General features: G+C 40.4%; 1 protein-coding gene across 1 annotated transcript; it reads left to right on the top strand.

Annotated features, from left to right (window-relative positions):
* Window positions 1–10,749: 10,749 nt before the first annotated feature.
* LOC145165543 (uncharacterized) lies at window positions 10,750–15,464 on the top strand. Its single transcript, XM_079084284.1, has 11 exons — window positions 10,750–10,906; window positions 11,063–11,124; window positions 11,293–11,367; window positions 11,981–12,056; window positions 13,993–14,063; window positions 14,179–14,280; window positions 14,376–14,540; window positions 14,628–14,732; window positions 14,852–14,932; window positions 15,035–15,126; window positions 15,214–15,464. Exons 1-11 carry the CDS (start codon window positions 10,852–10,854, stop codon window positions 15,239–15,241), a joined length of 912 nt encoding a protein of 303 aa, XP_078940410.1. The 5' UTR covers window positions 10,750–10,851; the 3' UTR covers window positions 15,242–15,464.
* The last annotated feature ends 5,217 nt before the right edge of the window (window positions 15,465–20,681 follow it).

Raw genomic sequence — 20,681 nt, 5'->3', positions numbered from 1 at the left:
CTACAAGCACATACAATAGGCATATAAGGCATCCTTCCTAGATCCTTAGCCCTAATATAGCATGCAGTTCTTATAATCATATCATAACATAACATATCATAACATGTATGAGTATTTTGGGGAAAACTTACTTGAGCTCGGCTGATTGCACGCATAACACACTTTGTTCTTTTCAAAGTTCCTTTCTCTCTCAAATTCTTTTCAAACTTCTTTTCATAAAATGATTCTACTTTTGAAAATTTTCATACCAAGTCCTTAGTTTGAGTTCAGACACAACCGAGAGTGTGTCCGAATCCCTCAAACCAAGGCTCTGATACCAACTTGTAACATCCCAAAATTCAAGGCCAAAAATTTCGTTTTGATTAAGTTATAATATAGAACCATCAGTAATAAAACATTCATATTCATATCTCATGTCAAAACCAAAGTGTCAATAATCAAAGCATTTTATCATAAAACCATATCAGAGTGTAATCCCAAAGATCTCATGTGCGGAAAACATAGTGTGATGCGCTGCGATCAAGCCGGCTCCTTTCCTTTGAAAACAAGTACCTGAAACCAAAACTGTAAACCGTAAGCACAAAGCTTAGTGATTTCCCCCATCATACCACATACCATACTACTAACATACTGTCAGGCATATCTGGGTGCCCGACCTACCCCTTCGGTATCTTTCAACCGGTAACCGCCTAGCATATCTGGGTGCTGGCCTCCCCTTCGGTATCTTTCAACCGGTAACTGGGAGCTAACCTCCCATTCGGTATCTTTCAACCGGTAACCGCCTAGCATATCTGGGTGCTGGCCTCCCCTTCAGTATCTTTCAACCGGTAACCGGGAGCTAACCTCCCCTTCGGTATCTTTCAACCGGTATCCGGGGACTATTTCACCCCTACCACTACCACATAATAACATAACATAACATATATGAATATATTGTCAGGCATATCTGGGTGCCCGACCTACCCCTTCGGCATCTTTCAACCGGTATCCGGGGACTATTTCACCCATACTACTACCACATAATAACATATCATGATCATACTGCTAGGCATACATGGGTACTATATACCCCTTCAGTATCTTTCAACCGGTAACTAGGGGCTATATCACCCCTACCGCTACTAACACATATGTCATAACATCCTAGCACATAAAGCATATCAGATAACAACACACCAGAAAATTATCACAAAGACAATCATCTAACAGCAATTCCTACTAGTGGGCCGGCATTATGGCCGTAGACCCACTCCTACTGGAAGGTAACTCACCTCACACTGCTGAAGTCCCGTAGACACAATCCCACACTGCTGAAGTTCCGAAGACTCAACCCCAGCTGCTGGATGACAGATTCTCGAACTGTCAACACCAAAATAACACCCAATTAATAATTGGGTTCCACTACATAACCATGAGTACATACTTTGGATAACTGCTACATTACCCCAAGCTTGGATTTATGCAAGCCCCAAGGCCCAATCCATAGGCCCAAAGTCAACTAGGAAATCAAAGCCCAACATATGGCCCAATTTGGAAAATTAGGCCCAAACCTTTACAAGGTCTTACCATAAGGCCCAACCATTTAGTCTGGTCCAAACAATTGGCATTCAATTGCCCAATGTCTCATAATCATCAAGGCCCAAATAATGGCCCATCTATGGCCCAGTTTTCCAAATCGGGCCCAAACCCCTCACATGGGCCTTACCCCAAAGCCCATTAATTATTCTAGTCCATTTGCTTGATCTTGGAGGGTCCATCAATAACTCAATCATTAGGGCCCAATAGAAAAGCCCAACAATAAACCCAAGTGAAATTAGGGTTTCTCATAAAATGATGATTAGGTTTAAGTTTCCTACTTAACCCATTAAGTACTTAATCCATTAAGTCCCACATGGCTTTAGGTTAATTGCAATTGGTTATTAATTAATATTTTAATTTAATAAACGATTCTAATGCGGGTCCCGATTGATCCAAAGCCCATATATCCAAAATTAGGGTTTTCTAAACCCTAATTAGGGTTTCCAACCCATTCATAGCCCAATAGGTCCAAAACCAAGTCCTTAAGCCCATTAGGGTTTTCCTTAGGTCAATTAGGGTCCGTTAGACCCATTAGGGTTTTCACTAGGCCCATCAGTCTCATGTTTGGGCTTTAAAGTCAATTAGGGCTTTATTGGGCCCATTAGGGCTTACAAGGCCTATTAGGGTTTTAGTCCCTTGTCCAAACATCCCAAACAAATCACAACATCAACGAGGCACACCGCCACCCGACACGGCGGCCGGTGGCGGCAACCACCACCCTATGGTGGTGGTATGATTTTTCCTTTCATTACTCTAATTTTTACAATTTACAATGAAATCACAAATAAACACACACACACACTACACTAATTAAACACACACAGCCACCTTAAGGTGGTCGGCAGCGGCAAATGGTGGCAGCCACCACAGTGAGGTGGTGGTGGTGGCTATTCTCGAGAATTCCGGCCAAAACCACAGCCAAAAAGCACATACACACGTTCTTCTGTTGTGAGATAAACCCACCCACCCACCTGGTGGCGATGGTGACACAAGTAGTCCGGCAGCAGCTCCAATATCGACGACAACCACCGTTCCACGGTGGCATGCGGCGGCCGAGAGCGTCAGCCTCCAAACGACAATGGTGAGGTAGCCAACGGGAGGAAAAAGAAGAGAGAAGAAGGTGGTTCGAACCCACCGAGTACAGCAGCAACGACGACGAAGAAACGCCCACTTGAGTCCCTGTCGGCGGCTTCGTCATCAACAGCTATGGCAACAAGCTCGTCGACACCCATGGGAGGAGGTGATGGGGAAGACCGGAGGGCAGTCCGCTAGAAACCGGCGACAGCAACGCATGTATTTCACTTTCTCGACATTAGGGTGGACGCGAAGGGGGCTGATCCGGTGGTTAACGATATCGACGGAGGGGGGAACAGCCGCTGGAGATGAGGGAGGTATAAGGTGGTAGAGGGTTGGTGGCTGCAATGGGTTTCTAGGGTTAGGGTTTCATAACCTTTATATACCGGCTCCTTATACGAGTTTGCCATGATGACCAAAATGGTCCCTCCAGCTCCCATTTATCTCGAAATAGATCCTATATTTACCATATAAACCCTCAACATTAAATCCTTTACAATTCAGGTCCGGATTTTACTAAAACAGCCCCTCCTCTACAAATTCTTTACAAAACTAATCCAGAATTTACAAAACCGCCCCTTGCTTGACAAATTCTTTTCAATTAAGCTCCAGAATTTACCCTTCAGCCCTCAACTTCTAAATTTATGACAATTAGCCCCTCGAGACCATCCTTTGATATATAATTATTTATTTTAGGGCTACCATTCGTTCATTATTTCATTTATTTATTTAATAAATAAACGGGTGTTACAACTCTCCCCCACTTAAATTAGATTTCGTCCTCGAAATCATTTCTTACCACTTCTTATGCACCAAACCACTCAAGTAATATGGTCAACATTCTGGGCACACCCTAGCCTTCTCAGGGTAGCCGTGACCAATCTTCGTAAGCCCTAAAATCCGTAGGTGAACGAATTCCTCGCAACCAGATCACATGTACTCCGTCTGAAATCTGCTGTCTAGAGATGGTCTGAATCCCTGGCAGACCACTCATACTGAATCATTATCGTTGAATGTGTTGTGAATCTGGCTAAGCTCCTTTGGCAGATCCACGCGATATGCCACCTTGCCCACCCGGGCCGCGATCCTGAACGGGCCTATATACCGAGGCCCCAGCTTGCCCCTCTTCCGAAACCTGATGATCCCTTTCCAGGGCGACACCTTTAGCAACACGAAACCCCCACCTGAAACTCAAGATCTGTTCGCTGTCGGTCACCATAGCTTTTCTGACGGCTCTGCGCGACCCGCAACCGGTCGCGCACCTGCTGAATCAATCTGGTGGTCTTAAGCACTACCTCAATGCTGCCCATGACCCGGTGCCCAACCTCATCCCAACAAACCGGGTTCCTACACCTCCGACCATATAATATCTCAACGGAGCCCGATCGATACTGGCATGATAACTGTTATTGTACGAAAATTCTGCCAGTGGGAGATACGTATCCCAACTCCCTCCAAAATCCAACACGCATGCCCGCAACATATCCTCCAGTGTCTGGATCGTTCTCTCACTCTGACCGTCGGTCTGGGGGTGGTACGTCGTGCTAAAATGTAGCTGAGTGCCCAGCTCCTCGTGGAATTTCTTCCAGAACCTGGATGTGAACCGAACATCACGATCAGAGACTACCGACACAGGAACCCCATGTCTAGCCACTACCTCACGCACGTAAATATCCGCCAACTTCTTTGCGGATATACTTTCTTATATCGAAATAAAATGGGCACTCTTCGTCAGTCTATCCACAATCACCCATATGGCATCCACACCCCTCGCCGCCCTTGGCAACTTCGTAATGAAGTCCATCGTGATCTCCTCCCACTTCCACATAGGAATGGGTAGCGGCTGGACCTTACCATAAGGCCGCTGATGCTCGGCCTTGACCTTCCTGCAAGTCAAGCACCGCTCTACAAACCAAGCGATTTTCCCACTTCATGCATGGCCACCAATAACTCAGCCTCAGGTCCCTATACATTTTCGTAGCTCCTGGATGTATAGAGAACTTGGACTTATGCGCTTCCTCTAATATCTTCTGTCTCACTCCCCCGGTCACCGATACCCACACCCGGCCACACTGCGTCAAGAGGCCACGACTATCCTTAACAAACAGAGGATATTGTCCTCGTATCTTCTCTACCTTCCAATTCTCTTTCTTCACTCCCTCAACCTGAGCCTCTTTGATCATCTCCAGCAATGGAGAAATCACCGTCATCCTCAAACATACACTCCCCATCGGGGAACCCACCGTTTTACGGCTCAAGGCATCGGCCACTACGTTGGCCTTCCCTGGGTGGTATAGAATCTCGCAATCATAGTCCTTTAGCATGTCCAACCACCTTCTTTGTCGCATTTTGAGGCTCTGTTGGTCCATCAAATACTTCAGACTCTTATGGTCGGTGTAGATGGTACAATGCACTCCATACAAGTAATGCCTCCAGATCTTGAGGGCAAACACCACTGCCCCCAGTTCCAGATCGTGCGTAGGGTAATTTGCCTCATGCGGCTTCAACTGCCGCGAGGCATATGCTATCACGTGTCCTCTCTGCATCACTACCACACCTAACCCTGAAATCGATGTGTCACAGTACACCACCAAATCATCTAATCCCTCTAGTAGAACAAGGATCGGAGCCTCGTACAATTTCCACCTCAAGGTCTCGAATGCCAACTGCTGATCCGTACCCCACCGAAACGTCGCATTCTTCTTGGTCAGACGGGTCAATGGCACCGCAATCTTGGAGAAGTCCTGGATAAATCTCCGATAATAACCCGCTAAACCCAAGAAGCTACGAATCTCTGATGCATTCTTCGGTACCTCCCACCACATCACAGCCTCAACCTTGGCCGGATCAACCGACATACCCTCATGGTTGATGACATGCCCCAAGAATTGTACCTCTCGCAGCCAGAAATCACACTTGGAGAACTTGGCATACAGCTTCTTTGCCCTTAGGGTTTCCAACACCTCCCTCAAGTGTTGTTCGTGCTGCTCCCTGGTCTTAGAATAGACCAGAATATCATCAATGAAAACGATCACCGACCGATCCAGCATCGGTCTACACACCGTATTCATAAGGTCCATGAACGCTGCTGGGGCATTGGTGAGCCCAAACGGCATCACTATAAACTCATAATGCCCATACCGAGTCCTGAAAGCCGTCTTCGGTATATCCTCATCTGATGCTATCCCGACCGAAGATCAATCTTGGAAAACCAAGGCGCACCCTGCAGCTGATCGAACAAATCATCGATCCTTGGCAACGAATAACGATTCTTCACCGTTAGCTTGTTCAGCTCCCTATAATCGATGCACATCCTATGCGATCCATCCTTCTTTTTCACGAAAAGAATCGGTGCTCCCCACGGGGAACTGCTCGGACGAATGAACCCTCGCTCTAGTAGCTCCTGAAGCTGTGTAGAGAGTTCCTGCATCTCTGGTGGTGCCAAACCGATATGGTGCCTTTGCTATCGGAGCGGCACCCGACACCAAGTAAATGTGAAACTCCACCTGCCTCTCCGGAGGCACCCCTGGCAACTCTTCGGGGAAAACATCCCGAAAGTCCTGAAAAACTGGGACACTACCTACATCCTTCGTGATCTCTACCCTTGTATCCGAGATATATGTCAGAAATCCCGAACAACCCTGCTGCAGGAACCTCCTAGCCCTTGCAACCGAACAGAGGGTCTGCCCCTGCGATGCCCTATCACCATGTATTACTAGTTCTCCCCCACTTGGGGTTCGAACCCTCACCAACTGGTGCTCACAGTCAATCATGGCCCCGTTGGCCCCCAACCAATCCATTATGATAATCACTTTCAGCCCTCGCAACGGTATCGGGACTAGGTTGACACGGAATCTCTCACCAAGCACATTCAGGACACAGTCCCGATACACCCTCGCAGCACTAATGGTGTGGTCATCTGCAATCTCCACCTCGAGCGGGGAATCTAAAGTTCCCGGCGCTTCCCGGAACTTCTTGCTAAGCGCAAGAGATACAAACGATCGGGTAGCACCCGAATCAAATAAGACGTGAGCAGACATACCATTGACCAAAAAGGTCCCTATACAAGCATATAATATACATAAGCAAAACAGATCCATAGAGTAGATAAGAATGAATACGTACCAGCCACAACGTCTGGCACTGCCCGTGCCTCCTCGGTAGTTAGCTGAAATGCCCGGCTCTTTACCGCTGGAGTATCCGCCTTAACAGGGCGGCCATCGGTAATCCTTATTGTAGCAGGCGCAGGCGCCGCCACCGCTCCTCCTCCTCCCTGCAACTTCGGACAATTGACCCGCTTATGGCCGGTCTGGTTGTAGTGAAAACAAATTAAGCCCTTCGCGGGGCAATCCCTGCTCATATGGCCCTGCTGGCCACATGCATAACATCCCGAGCCTGTGATACATCAAGCTCCACTGTGTACCCGGCTACACTTGGCACATCGGCCCCGACCCTGCTGACCCTTGCTGGGAGTGTCTGACGTCTTAGGCTTCTTAGCCTATCCTACTGCTGCCTGAGTCTGCTCAGGCTTCCGCTTCGTGCGGGATTCCAGCTCCATTTCCCGTTCCCGGGCCTTCTCCACCATTTCATTCAGGGTCTTACACCTCGTAAAGCTCACAAACTCCCGAATATTGTCCCTCAGCATGGAATGATATTGGGTCCACCTCATTTCCTCATCGGTAGCGTATTACGGAATCAACAAAGCTCGTTCCCGAAACTTGGCGGTGATTTCCGTCAGTATCGGTGGTCTGCTGCAACTCATGAAACTCTCGTACTAATCGTTGCACCTCATTGGTGGCGCAAACTCCAGATCAAATCGCCGAACAAACTCGACCCACGTCATCTCAGCCACCCCGGCTGGTCCCACCTGTCTAGTAACCTCGCCCCACCAATCCCGGGCTCTGTCTCTCAGCATGCAAGAAGCAAACCCAACCTTTGCCACATCCGGGCAAGAACTCGTGCGCTGGGCGTTTTTGATATCTGCCACCCAGCGTCGGCTGACAATGGGGTCCGTGACCCCGAAAAACTCCGGCGCCCCACATGCCTTGAACTCCCAGAACGAGGGAGTTTGGGCCCCCAACTGGCCTGCAACAACCTCAGTCCTGAATGATCTGAGTCTCTCCTCCATGATCTCCATTATGCCCTCTTTGACCGTCCCAAAAATGACTGGGGTAGCGTCAAGGATGCCCCTGGTAACCTCGGCTGCAATAAGCTCGCGCAGCCTCCCATCTATGCCGTCTGTAGTGTCACCTGATCCATTCACGGATCCAGATCCCGATCCTGATCCTCCCGTCCCGAAACGTGTCACTACCATGCTGGACTGGAATGTCATAAATCATAACGATTAGGATTTCCATAAAACGGATCTCTCCACACCGGTCCTCCTTGAAGTCGTTAGATCTAACATTGGCTCGGGTACAGATCCTATGCTTCCAGTAGTACGGGCCCAATACTATCTTCCACACCTACCTGTACCTTTCCCCAAGACTCAATCTGATAACTCCAATTCGTCCCAAATAAACCATATACTACCACCCACCGCATAACCCAAATCCCAGACTGTTCTAAGATTTCTCTACCCACATCAAACAAACCAATCATAACAGGTTGCCTTTATGCATGCAAATTATACACAGAACAGGATCAAATAGACTTTCGAATAAAAGATTCTACCCTAGGACCACAACCAGACAAGGAACAGGAAATAAGGCCAAATCGATCATTCTAAGTTATAAGCTCCTAACCGTATATAATTTTAAAAGCATACACATAGCAAATTCCATATGATCATCCAAGTTCACATATCAAAATAGCATGACTAGCATATTGGGGATCTACTTACTTGGATCGGCTGATCACGCGCGTTGCGCTCTCATCTTTTCCTTCTTTCAAAAAGCTTTTTATGTCATTTTTGAAAACAATTTACCATTTCCTTAGTTTGAGTCCTGACACACCCGAGGGTATGACTGAATCCCTCAAACCAAGGCTCTGATACCAACTTGTAACGACCCAAATTTTACAAAGAAATTTTTTATTTTTAATTAGTCAACCATTTTTCATAAAACATAAAGGTTCCAATAATTGTTTTCAAAACCACCAACATTATTATATTCAAAACATCAGAGTGTCCCCCAAACCAGATCGTAAAAGAGAGATAGAGTGCACGCCGCATCATCACGCCTTGCCTTTACCCTTGGGCTCCGATGGACCTGAAACAAATCCACAAACGGTAAGCTGAAAGCTTAGTGAGTCCCCCATAGTATACCCCACACAAACCACATATCACATTAGCTATAAAGCTACCTCTACCACTGATCACATGTCAATTAGCCATGAAACTATCTCTACCGTTAGCCACAAAGGCTATCTCTACCATCAGCCATAAAGGATGTCTCTACCAATAGCCACAAGACCATATCTACCATTATCCATAAAGCTATCTCTACTGTTAGCCACGAAGGCTATCTCTACCACATATCATGCACACATACATATCACACCTCTACATAACAAGTAAACCAACTATCACAAAATGGGTCGGCCTTGGTGCCTTAGACCCATTGGTATGGTGAGAAGACTCACCTCACAAAGCTGAGTCGGCAACTGAATTCAAGTATACCCTATGCTGCTCTTCCCAACTGCCTATAATCAATGAGTAAATAACTCAGCATAATCCCATAAATACCCCCGAGGGTCAAAATCAAAGTCTATAGTCAAGGTCAACAGTCCATATTGACCTTGACTCATCGAGTACAATCATTCACTCGTCGGGTTCCCTGCTTAACTCATCGACTCGCCGAGTCATCCAAGGGACTCGTCGAGTTCCTTGATGTTTACGGCCGTAAACCACCAACCGTACACCCTTGGTCGTAAACCCTTGGCCGTAAACCCTTGGCCGTGAACGAGGAAACCCTCTCGACTCGCCGAGTCTCTTGCACGACTCGTCGAGTCCCTATTAATCCATTATGTTTACGACCCCTTTTAGTGGGACTCAAGGCCCCAAACTTCAGATCTATACTCTACTAGTGTGGATAACATGTAAAGTTGCAAACTTTCCGTGCATGCAAAGCCTCACATGGCCATAATCACCAAAACTAACCTTCAAACAAGGTTTTCATGCATGGAGAGAAAAGGGGCTTAATAAAGGGTGCAACTTTATGATGTTTGGGATCTAAGGAGGTCCAGATCTGGAACCATATCCTTTGATAGGTCCAGATCCAAGGTTGCTTCTATTTCCTCAAAGTTGGTCACAATTCTCAATTAGAATCTAGGCTCAAGGTAACAGATTCATACCTCAATTCAATGCCTAAGACGAAATGGATGCTTGATCTAACACTTCTCCCTTGATACTTCCTCTTCAAACTTGGAATCCTCCCCAAAATCTCAAGGATAAGCTCTCAATTGATCTTACTTCACACACAAGAGGGTGTGCGGCCGTAAATGTACTTCTATGGTGCTAAGGGAGGCTACTGGGGCGTATAATGTTGTTTATATAGGGTGCAAACCTCGAATTTAGGGTTTTCTTTAAATAGCTCGGACTCGCCGAGTCAACCCGTCGACTCGCCGAGTCAGTCCCGTTCCGCGTTCTATGATACCACGACCCTACTCGACGAGTTGGTCTCCCAACTCGCCGAGTCCATGCATAAAACCTTTCCAAATTAAACCAGATGTTACAGAAGCTAACCACCACATTCATTTACTTCTTTGTTATATGTATGCATTGTTGTCTTATTGATTTCATTCTAGTCAAAGTTACTTCTTTGTATTCATTACAGTCAAAGAATGGAATCATATATGTATTCATTTATATATGTATGCTACTTTTCCTGATTTCATTCCATTCCAACAAGAAGTTAAGATAATGCCACGTAGGATCAAACTGACACTTAGGATAGATAAAACCATTGAAACCGGCAAAAAACAGTCAAAAGGGGAAAATTTACACGATTCAACAAGTTAAAGGGTTAATAGAGCACGAAAAAAAGTTTAATGACTAAATGTGACCAAAGGCAAAAATATGTTACCGTTTCAAGTCATTGTCCTTTTTCTTAAATAAAAAGTCAAAAGTAATACAAAAAGTGAGGAAACGATGTCGTATACCACTTTCGTGTTCTAGTAGACGTCGCGTTAGGAACAAATATCTCTTTCTCTTCAGACCAGACCCAAGGCTTTCGTTTCTGTAATTTTCAACCCGCAGCCATGGCGATGCATGCTGGAATGGGATTTTCTAAGATCATCATCTTAGTCGGAGCAGGTTTCGCTTTTACTGTCATTTTGATTGCACACATACATATACTTGATCAGTATTTATCAGATCTTTTACATTTCAAACCCTAATTTGCCTCTCCTTGAGAGAGATCGAGATCGAGAGATGTCGTATTGACGTAAATATGGACGTGTTGTGTTTTAGGGTACACTGGTACGTTGATGATGAAGAATGGTAAACTTTCGGATGTATTGGGCGAACTTCAGGTATAATGATTCTATTATTTTCCTCTCTAAAACATAGAATCACGTTCAATAATGTGGGTTTGATTGATGCTAATAAGAATTGATATGCGTGTGATGTTAAACAGTCCGGTTTTAGTTAATCCTCGAATTCTATGCTTTGAAATGAGTTTTGGGTTTTAAAATTGGCAGGCTTTGGTGAAAGGATATGAAGAAAAGCAGGCGGGTGGAGCTGAAGGTGATCATGCTGATGCAATTGCCGCTCAGGTACTACTTTGAATTTAAGCTGATGATATTAGTTCATTGTTTTTTGTCAAACATGGAGGTAACCTGATATAAACAACAAGATGGGGCTAAATGGCATTCATAATTCCAGCAACCCCTCTTAGATGAAGCTACATTGTTCTGCAAATTTTTCAAAAAAGAACTTTGTTGTGGTAGCTTTAGCAAGTTTTCATCCATTCTTTGATACTAGTTGGTTTATGCGTAATTTGATTCACTCAGAGATACTTGATCATTTAGGCTTGAGGTTATAGTTAAAATCTGGAAATGCATGCTCTGTATTTTTCTTCATATGAAGATAGAAAATAAGATGTATGTGCTATTGGTATTTCAGCTGTGTTTTTGTATGATGCTATGATCCCTAAAAGCATTGGTTAAGGTTTTCCAAAGAATCCTAGGTTTATGTTCCTTAGCCCCCCTCATCCCTCTTTCTCATGTTTAAATATTTAGCCATATAAAATTAGATGCTCAATAACTAACTAATAATACAACAGATTAAATGAATAAAGATGGGAACATTACTAATGAACACAACAATTTAGAAAATCCAACAATTAAAAAGTAGTTGCTCATCTATATAAGTAACAAAAATATGCAGGTTCGTCGATTGGCAATGGAGGTTCGACAGCTGGCTTCATCAAGGCAGATCACTGTTCTCAATGGTGGTTCAAGTGGTATGCAGTATATATATATATATATATATATATATATATATATATATATATATATATATATATATATATATATATATAGGCTTAGGTTATTTTGTTTAAAGTAATTATTGTGTTATTGTATTCATAAATGTGGGCCAATCAAATTTACTTATTTTAAGAAAGTGATTAATATATATTATTGAATTAAATATAATTGAAAAAATCATCTTAATTAATTACAAGGGTAATTTAGTCAATTAATATAGATTTAATAAAGGAAAATTGCATTTTTTAAGGGATCATAGATTCTATTAATTTTAAAAATTCGATTTTACGAATTATAATTCTTTTAATTCGGACATTCTGACAGAATATGTTTATGAGTATATTCAAAAATAAAAATATTCTTGAACCATAAATAATAAAAATATTCTTGAACCTATTTCTTTATCATGAATTTAAAAACTTCTTGTAGAATAACAAATTCTTGAACAATCAATTGAAGAATAAAAACAACAAATACATTATTTCTTATAGAATACGGGTAACAATTGTTAATAATTACATCAAAATCTAACAACGACTAATACATTCTAAAAGAATAATGAGGTCCATTTCAATTTTGTGGTCCGTTCTTCAAGCATCAACTTCTGTGATTCCAAAAGAATTGGAATTCATCATTCCATTCCAACAGAATTGGAATTCTTGATTCCATTCCAATAGATTATAGCCAAAAACCTGCTCATTCTGATATGTATATTAGCCAAAAAACTGCTTTTCATTTCCTTCCCTTCCCTGTCAAACACCCAATCCAAACACACATTGTTTTCTATCAAATGAAACAAACCCAAACACCCCAATGATTTCTATCTAACATTCAAACAAACCCATGGATTCTGAAGTGTATATTCTATGTAATACATTCCTGCCCAATTTTGGAATATATATCAAAGATTTTCAGATGTAAGAAAATACACAAAATTAAATAAATAAATAAAACATAGAGAAACCTGATCAAATATCTATCCTTTGCTGAATTCCTTCAAATGCCTCCTTCCTCTCTCTCGTTTCTGACCTGCTCACCGGGAAACACAGGAGCAACCGAAGTTGCTGCCTCCCCCAACACCACCTTGCACGGTCACCACCTTACCACCATTCCACCCCTGTCGCTTCTTGTTTCGGTGACCAAGACATTACCCAAAAAGTAGTTTAAATCACGTCTCTAATCAGAGACCTGTAAACGATTCACAGATCATCTACATAGATCCGAAATTCTGCCGACCAAATCGAATAATCAACGTCAATGTAACCGACACACCATTCAGTTACAATCTTATGGATGAAGAGCTACACTTTTTACAACTGCTCCTTACAGAACTCCAGTTTTATGTACCCCGGCGTGCCGTTCCCTTGCTTGAGCAGCGAAAATTACTCTGTATTTGCTACGTGGATCGATTCTCTTTCTATGCCTTCGATTTGTAAGGTTATGAAGACGATAATGGTGCCGATCAGGTCAAACAACGACATAAGGGAGGGATTGGAGTTAGTGTGGTTCACTCCGTCCTGCGAATCTTGTGAACGGAAAGGCGACGTCTGTGGTTTTAAAAAGGAATGGAAAAAACCTAGGTAGCTAAGTCAATGGTTACAATAATTATAGGCTATTATTTGTGGAAACTAATTATCAAATTACCTATTTACCCTTATTTATTTATTTATTTATATTTTAAATTTTGATTGGCTCACATTTATACATACAATAACACAATACTTACTTTAAACACCTGAACCTAGCTCTCTCTCTCTCTCTTTCTCTCTCTCTCTCTCTCTCTCTATATATATATATATATATATATATATATATATATATATATATATGTTTTTTTTTTGTTGAGTAAAGTGAAAACTCAATTTGAGTTTCTGTTAATTGCAAACTTAAACTTAAATTTAATGCAAGCAGGTAATGTGACATCTTTAGTGGTACCAGTTGCTGCTTTGGGAGCTGTGGGTTATGGATACATGTGGTGGAAGGTCCAAATCCAATACTCTTCTTTTTCTCAATATTTTAATTGATTTAAAACATTCTCTGTTTCAGTGTTTCTGACTTTGTGTAAAAGGTTTTGACTCTGTTAATTTTATAATTTAGGGGTTTTCGTTCTCAGACCTCATGTATGTGACAAAGCAAAATATGTCAAATGCTGTCTCAAACCTGACAAAACATCTGGAACAAGTGTCAGATGCCCTTGCTGTAAGTTACTCCCTATAGTCCTATTTTATCATACATATTGAATGAATCTTTGATGTTACATCTAAATTCATCTTTAAAAAAAAAAAAAAAATCAGGCAGCCAAAAAACACCTGACACAGAGGATCGAGAACTTGGATGGAAAAATGGATCAACAAGTGGAAATATCTAAATTGATTAAAAGTGAGGTGACTGATGTTCGTGGTGATATTTCCCAAATTGGGTATGATTTGGATTCACTTAATAGAATGGTTTCTGGTTTGGTCAGTCTTCTCTTCTTCTTCTTAAACCTCTTAAATTTATATATTTTCAATTTCTATTTAACATGCATGTTTGTTTAATCGTTGCAGAATGGCAAGATAATGACTTTGGAAGAAAAGCAGGATCTAACCAACCTTGGAGTGTGGTACCTCTGCAACAAGGCTGATGGAAATAAGTTATCTGGCAAGGCACAGGTGATACATAGATAGATACTCTTCTTTTTAAGCAACCTATGTTTTAATTTTTTTTTTTTAATATATATATATATATATATATATATATATATATATATATTTGTAATAATTGCATATAGGAACAATTGAGACTTGCTAGCAAATCTGTTGCTGGTTATCTCACAACCGGGTCTGGGGGTTTGCAGCTGCTGAATATTGAGGTTCAGTTCAATTAGTCAACAAACTCTATGTTTTATTTTATAAAGATTCCAATTCCATAACTCATTATTCATTTTTTATGTTATATTATTATTATTTTCCAGGAAATTGTTGAAACTATAGATCCAACCGATAACAAATTGCCAAAAAATGGCTTCTCCGAAGATGCAGACAATAAATCAAGAACACTGACCAGGTATATATACAGATATATGCTTTGGTGACTTGTACCTTGTGCATGAGGAACGTACATGTACTTATGATGATTGTTGTTATGAAACAGGAAAAATACGGTCAAGTTCAGTTCTTGAATCAACCAGAAAGGATATAGATATACAAATGCGTGCATATAAATACTTTATATATTCTTTTATGTCCAATAAGATAAAGCATTGGCTGTGCTTTTGATCATTTTTTTTGTTACTCGGTAGTACATATATGTTGATATATTTATATACCTAAACCTTCATTTGTGGCTTTACATGATGTTGTCACGTTTTTTTATTTTTGCAATCAACATATGTTTGTATTTCATAGATCGATTGTATGAAATGTGGAAAATATGTTTGTAACAAATGCAGTTAAAAATTTTTAAATGATTTTTATTTCCATTTGTCTCGTTGATTTTCAGAAAAGAAATGTGTAAAGCATATGCAACTTTGGATTAACAGCATCTCACATTTCTTTATTTTGTAAGACAGACAGATTATACGCTGTTTGCCACTAAGCCAATCCTTGTAATATATAAAAAAATTTTTAGTACGATATCAAATATTCTTGAAGGTGGTAGGAATGACAAAATGATCGATGTAATTTATGTTGATAAATCTTAACAAATCCAAATTAATATATAAGAGATTTTTATAAAGTGAAAATAATAAAATCAATAGTGTTATATTATGCCTTGTCTCTATTTTATTTTATGATTGGGCTTCATCAGATAGTCCAGTTCACCACTAGAAAGCCTGCGCATATAGTCATCTCAGGCCCATACGATTTTTTATTCTACACGAATTTTCTAATCAATTATTAACGAGTTTAGATTTTAAAAAACTAGTTAAAAATATTTGGTCGATATGAATTAAACTAAATACAACTTGTTATATAAATCCATATAATAAGTAATTTAAAATGAAATACAATTACATTGTGAATGAAAGTAGTTGAATGTCGAGCAAAATTTAGGTAGTGGTTACGAATAATATTATATTATTAGGTGTCAAATGATAATTAAGACACAATATTAAAGTTTTACCCTTTTAAAAATTTAAAAACATATTTCTTTTTGGGGAAAGTTGTTACAATAAAATAAACCCCCTTTTTTTTTTTCTGAAACCACTAAAACAATACGATCTATTTTTTTGGGGACTGAATTAAATATATAAAACGTCTATGGAACCCGCAACATATAAAAACACGAAACCATGTATTATGCTAATTAACACCCAACATGTCATCAAGTGGAATCAGAATCAAATATCCATTAATTCATTAATTAATTGGTTAATTTTAATTTTATTATTAAATAAATAATTTGGACTAGTTCAAACTCTTATAAAAAGATGCTCTCTATGATGAAGTCATGGTCTTCAACACCCTTTGAGAAACATCACTATCCATAATACTTTGTCAACCTAAAAGGGTCAAACTTCATAGCCTTCTTTGAACTCATCCAATCATTTTATTTGCAATTCAAGAAAGTATATACAAAAAAAAAAAAAAGATAAAATAACAGATATTAATTTTAATATTTAATATGGCGAGGTGGGTTTGGTGGTATTTGTTTACATTGTTTTCATAACAATGAATGATGTGTTTATTTTATGAGACCATAAAGATTCTCTCTCAAGAAAATATGGATTCTTGTGTTTATTGTCTACACAAAAAGATAATGATTTGTTTTTCTTTATTTCTTTTACATAAATAAAAAACTATTACATATTCTCTTCGAACCAATCGTTTTTTTATTTTTTTGTTGTAAACAAATAAGTGTTTTTAATTATAATATATTAAAAAACTTAATTCTAGTTTTTTTATTAAGTGACTTTTTGAAAATTCTAAAAAGAAATTGATGGAGTGAGTAGATAATTCTCTGGTCCAATTTTGGCAAAATAAGCATAGTGAAAGTAGGAAGGACCAATCATTTTTCAAAGACAAATCGACAATGTGATAAAGAAATTAGATTGAAACAAAGTTTGGGACCAAATGAGTCTAACTTTAACTTTTTAAAAGGAAATTAGGTCATTATCTTTAAATCTTATGAACAATTTTTTTCTTATTTTTGAATTTTCTTTCCTTGGCTGCTTTACCTCGTGAGTGACTTATATTCATTATGAAATGTCCATATTCAAACAAAAAGGAAGAGCTCAATTTGAGAAGTCATATTCTCTAATTAGACTAGAAAAGTGAAAGAAAAAATTTCATGGAAGGAATGAGGAAGATTAGAGTTATGAATGTACAAATCTGTTTTTGTTGGTAATTGTTTAAAATAGCAATGTACTTAAACAAATATGTAAATTGACTCATTTACTTTAAAAATGATCATTATAATCACTGAATTACTTCAAACTTTTTGTGTTATAAAACTTGTAGATTAATAAGAGAAAGAAAAATTCAGGAACTTTTTTTAGGAGTTTTAAAAATTGATTAATAAGGTACATCTTCTGTTTCTGATTATTGTCGTCGATTCAAGGCAATATGTGACCAACTCTCCGCAATTGGTCACCCGGTTGTTGAAATTGATAAGTTGCATTGGTTTCTTTGTGGTTTGGGTCCTTCTTATGAAACGTTCTCCACTGCAATAAGGGCTACCAAACCTGCACCTTTGTTTCGTGATTTGGTTATACAAGCAGAAAGTCACGAGTTGTTCTTACAGTCTCTTCACGGTACCCCTTCTCCTCCTGCTGCTTTTCAGGCTCAGAATACTCACACTAATTCTGCTCAGGGTAGGGGTCGTTCCTTCAATTATCGAGGGTCAAATTCTCGTGGCAGGGGACGAGGTCAAGGTCGAAGACCACCTCATTGCCAATTGTGCAGAAATAATGGGCATTATGCGTCTTCTTGTCCGCAACTTCATACCTATGCTACTCAAGCTCCCTCTTCGGATGAGAACTTAGCAAAGGCCTTCCATGCACAATGTCATGTTACTAACAACACTCCCGACTGGCATGTTGATTCGGGAGCGACATATCACATGACTCCAACCCGTGACTCACTCAATCATTCGACATCATATTCAAGTAACAATAAAGTTGTTTTTCGCAACGGTAAGAAACTTCCGATCACACATACGGGTTCATCGACTATTTCACATCATATTCCTTTACGCAACATTCTTGTCATCCCAAATCTTACCAAGAAATTACTTTCTGTGAGCAAGTTAACCACTGATCATCCGGTTGATGTTCTATTTTCTCAACATTTTTTCAATATTCAGGATCGGAAAACCAAAAGAGTTCTCGCTAAAGGAAGCTGTGAAAATGGACTTTATGTGCTCAAGGATGAACCCCACCCTTTATTGCCACCACCAGAGCTTCCAAAAGAGCCTCTTATGAGTTATGGCATGCTCGTCTAGGCCACGTGTCTTTTGATGTTATTTCTACTATGAATAAGTTAGGATTTTTGTCTATTACTTCATTGTTACCAAAACCTATTATTTGCACACCCTGTCAACTTGCTAAAGGACAACAATTATCTTTTAATCTTAATTATAAACGTTCATCTCATCCTTTAGACTTAATTCATTGTGATTTATGGGGTCCAACTCCTATTTGCTCTAATGAGGGTTATAAATATTATGTTGCTTTTATAGATGATTACTCCAGATTTACGTGGCTCTATCCACTTACAACTAAGACAGGTTTCTATTCGGTGTTACCTACATTTATTAATCTTGTTCAAACACAATGCTCTCAAAAGATAAAAGTTTTTCAAAGTGATGGTGACACGGAATTTGTGAATCACACAGTTCGCAAAATTTTTGAAGACAATGGCACATTTCATCGTTTTTTTTGTCCATACACACCGCAACAAAATGGTCGTGCGGAACGCAAGCATAGACATATTGTTGAAACCGGTCTAGCTATGTTATTTAACGCTCATGTGCCGGCTAGCTACTGGGTGGATGCATTCACTTCGGCAACATTCATTATTAATCGTTTACCAACTCCAGTGTTACATAACAATTCTCCTTTTCAGTTGCTTTTCAATCAAGATCCGCAATATGAGAATTTTAGAACTTTTGGTTGCCAAGTATTTCCCTATTTACGAGATTAATCTCAACACAAACTTGCACCAAGGAGCATCCCATGTATCTTTATTGGGTATAGCCCGCAACATAAAGGATATCGTTGTCTCGACCCTACCACCTCACGAGTTTTTGTCACTCGTCATGCTCGTTTTAATGAAATGGTTTTTCTGTTTCATAGTTCCTCTTGTGACACGAACATAAGTTCTTTGGAGCTCACTACCTTTCTCCAAGATGCTTCACAGTTTCCAGTATCTTCTCCTGTGTTAAAGAACAATACAAAATACAATAGCAACAAGCATACTGCTCCAACCATTTGTTCTTTAGGTAAGCCGCCTACTGTTACCATTAACCCTCCACATATGCCTACCCCAACTACGGAACAGGAAACACTAACCGTGCCTTCATCCAGTCCTATGCAAGAGTCTCCGCAACCGGACCAACCCGCTTCTGCCACCTCACCACCACCTAGTTCTTCGACTCCAGTTCATCTAATGATTACACGGTCAAAGGCTGGTATTTTCAAGCCCAAACATCGAGCTGATCTCGCTGCTCTTACTACTCACTCTCTTCATATTGCACTAACATCTACCACTGAGCCACGGGGTTTTAAAACAGCAGCTAAAGATCCTAAATGGATGGCTGCCATGCATGAGGAACTTCAAGCCTTGCAGCAAAATCAAACCTGGACATTAGTACCACGCCCAAATTCTACCAATGTTGTTGGCTCCAAATGGGTGTATCACATCAAGTATCATTCCGATGGGACCACTGAAAGATACAAGGCTCGACTAGTGGCCCAAGGATATACTCAAATTATGGGTCTTGATTACTCCCATACGTTTAGTCCGGTTGTTAAAGCAGCTACTGTCCGAATTGTTCTCTCACTTGCAGTCTTGAATAGTTGGAAATTGCATCAACTTGATGTCAAAAACGCCTTCTTAAACGGAAACTTAGATGAGACGGTTTTTATGGAACAACCTCCGAGATTTGCCGATTCTCAATTTCCCAACCATGTGTGTAAGTTATCCAAGGCGCTTTATGGCTTAAAACAAGCTCCACGAGCTTGGTTCCAACTATTGAGCACTTTTCTTCTTTCATATGGATTTAGTTGCAGTCGTGCAGACACTTCTCTCTTTGTGTTAAAAAATGTCTCATGCATCATGTACTTACTCGTATATGTGGATGATCTTATTCTTACATGAAATGATGAGACTGCTATTGCCAACTTTATTTTGCGTTTAAATCACGAGTTTGCCATCAAAGACCTTGGTGATCTTAGTTATTTCTTGGGCCTTGAAGTAGCTTACCTAGAAGCCAGTCTTTTTCTCACTCAATCAAAGTATGCTAGCGACATCCTCACAAGGGCTGATCTTTATGATTCTAAACCCGTGAGCACGCCTCTACCTCCCCATGCATCCTTTACAACAGATGGTACGCATTTTAAGGATCCAACTCTCTATCGATCTATAGTCGGGGCTCTTCAGTATTTGACAATCACACGA

This window comes from Lactuca virosa, chromosome 3, assembly GCF_052849685.1.
Source record: "Lactuca virosa cultivar CGN04683 chromosome 3, Lactuca_virosa_CGN04683_v6, whole genome shotgun sequence".
Lineage (NCBI taxonomy): Eukaryota > Viridiplantae > Streptophyta > Magnoliopsida > Asterales > Asteraceae > Lactuca > Lactuca virosa.
The sequence above is the reverse complement of the archived record's forward strand: the minus strand, read 5'-3'. Positions and strand labels throughout refer to the sequence as shown.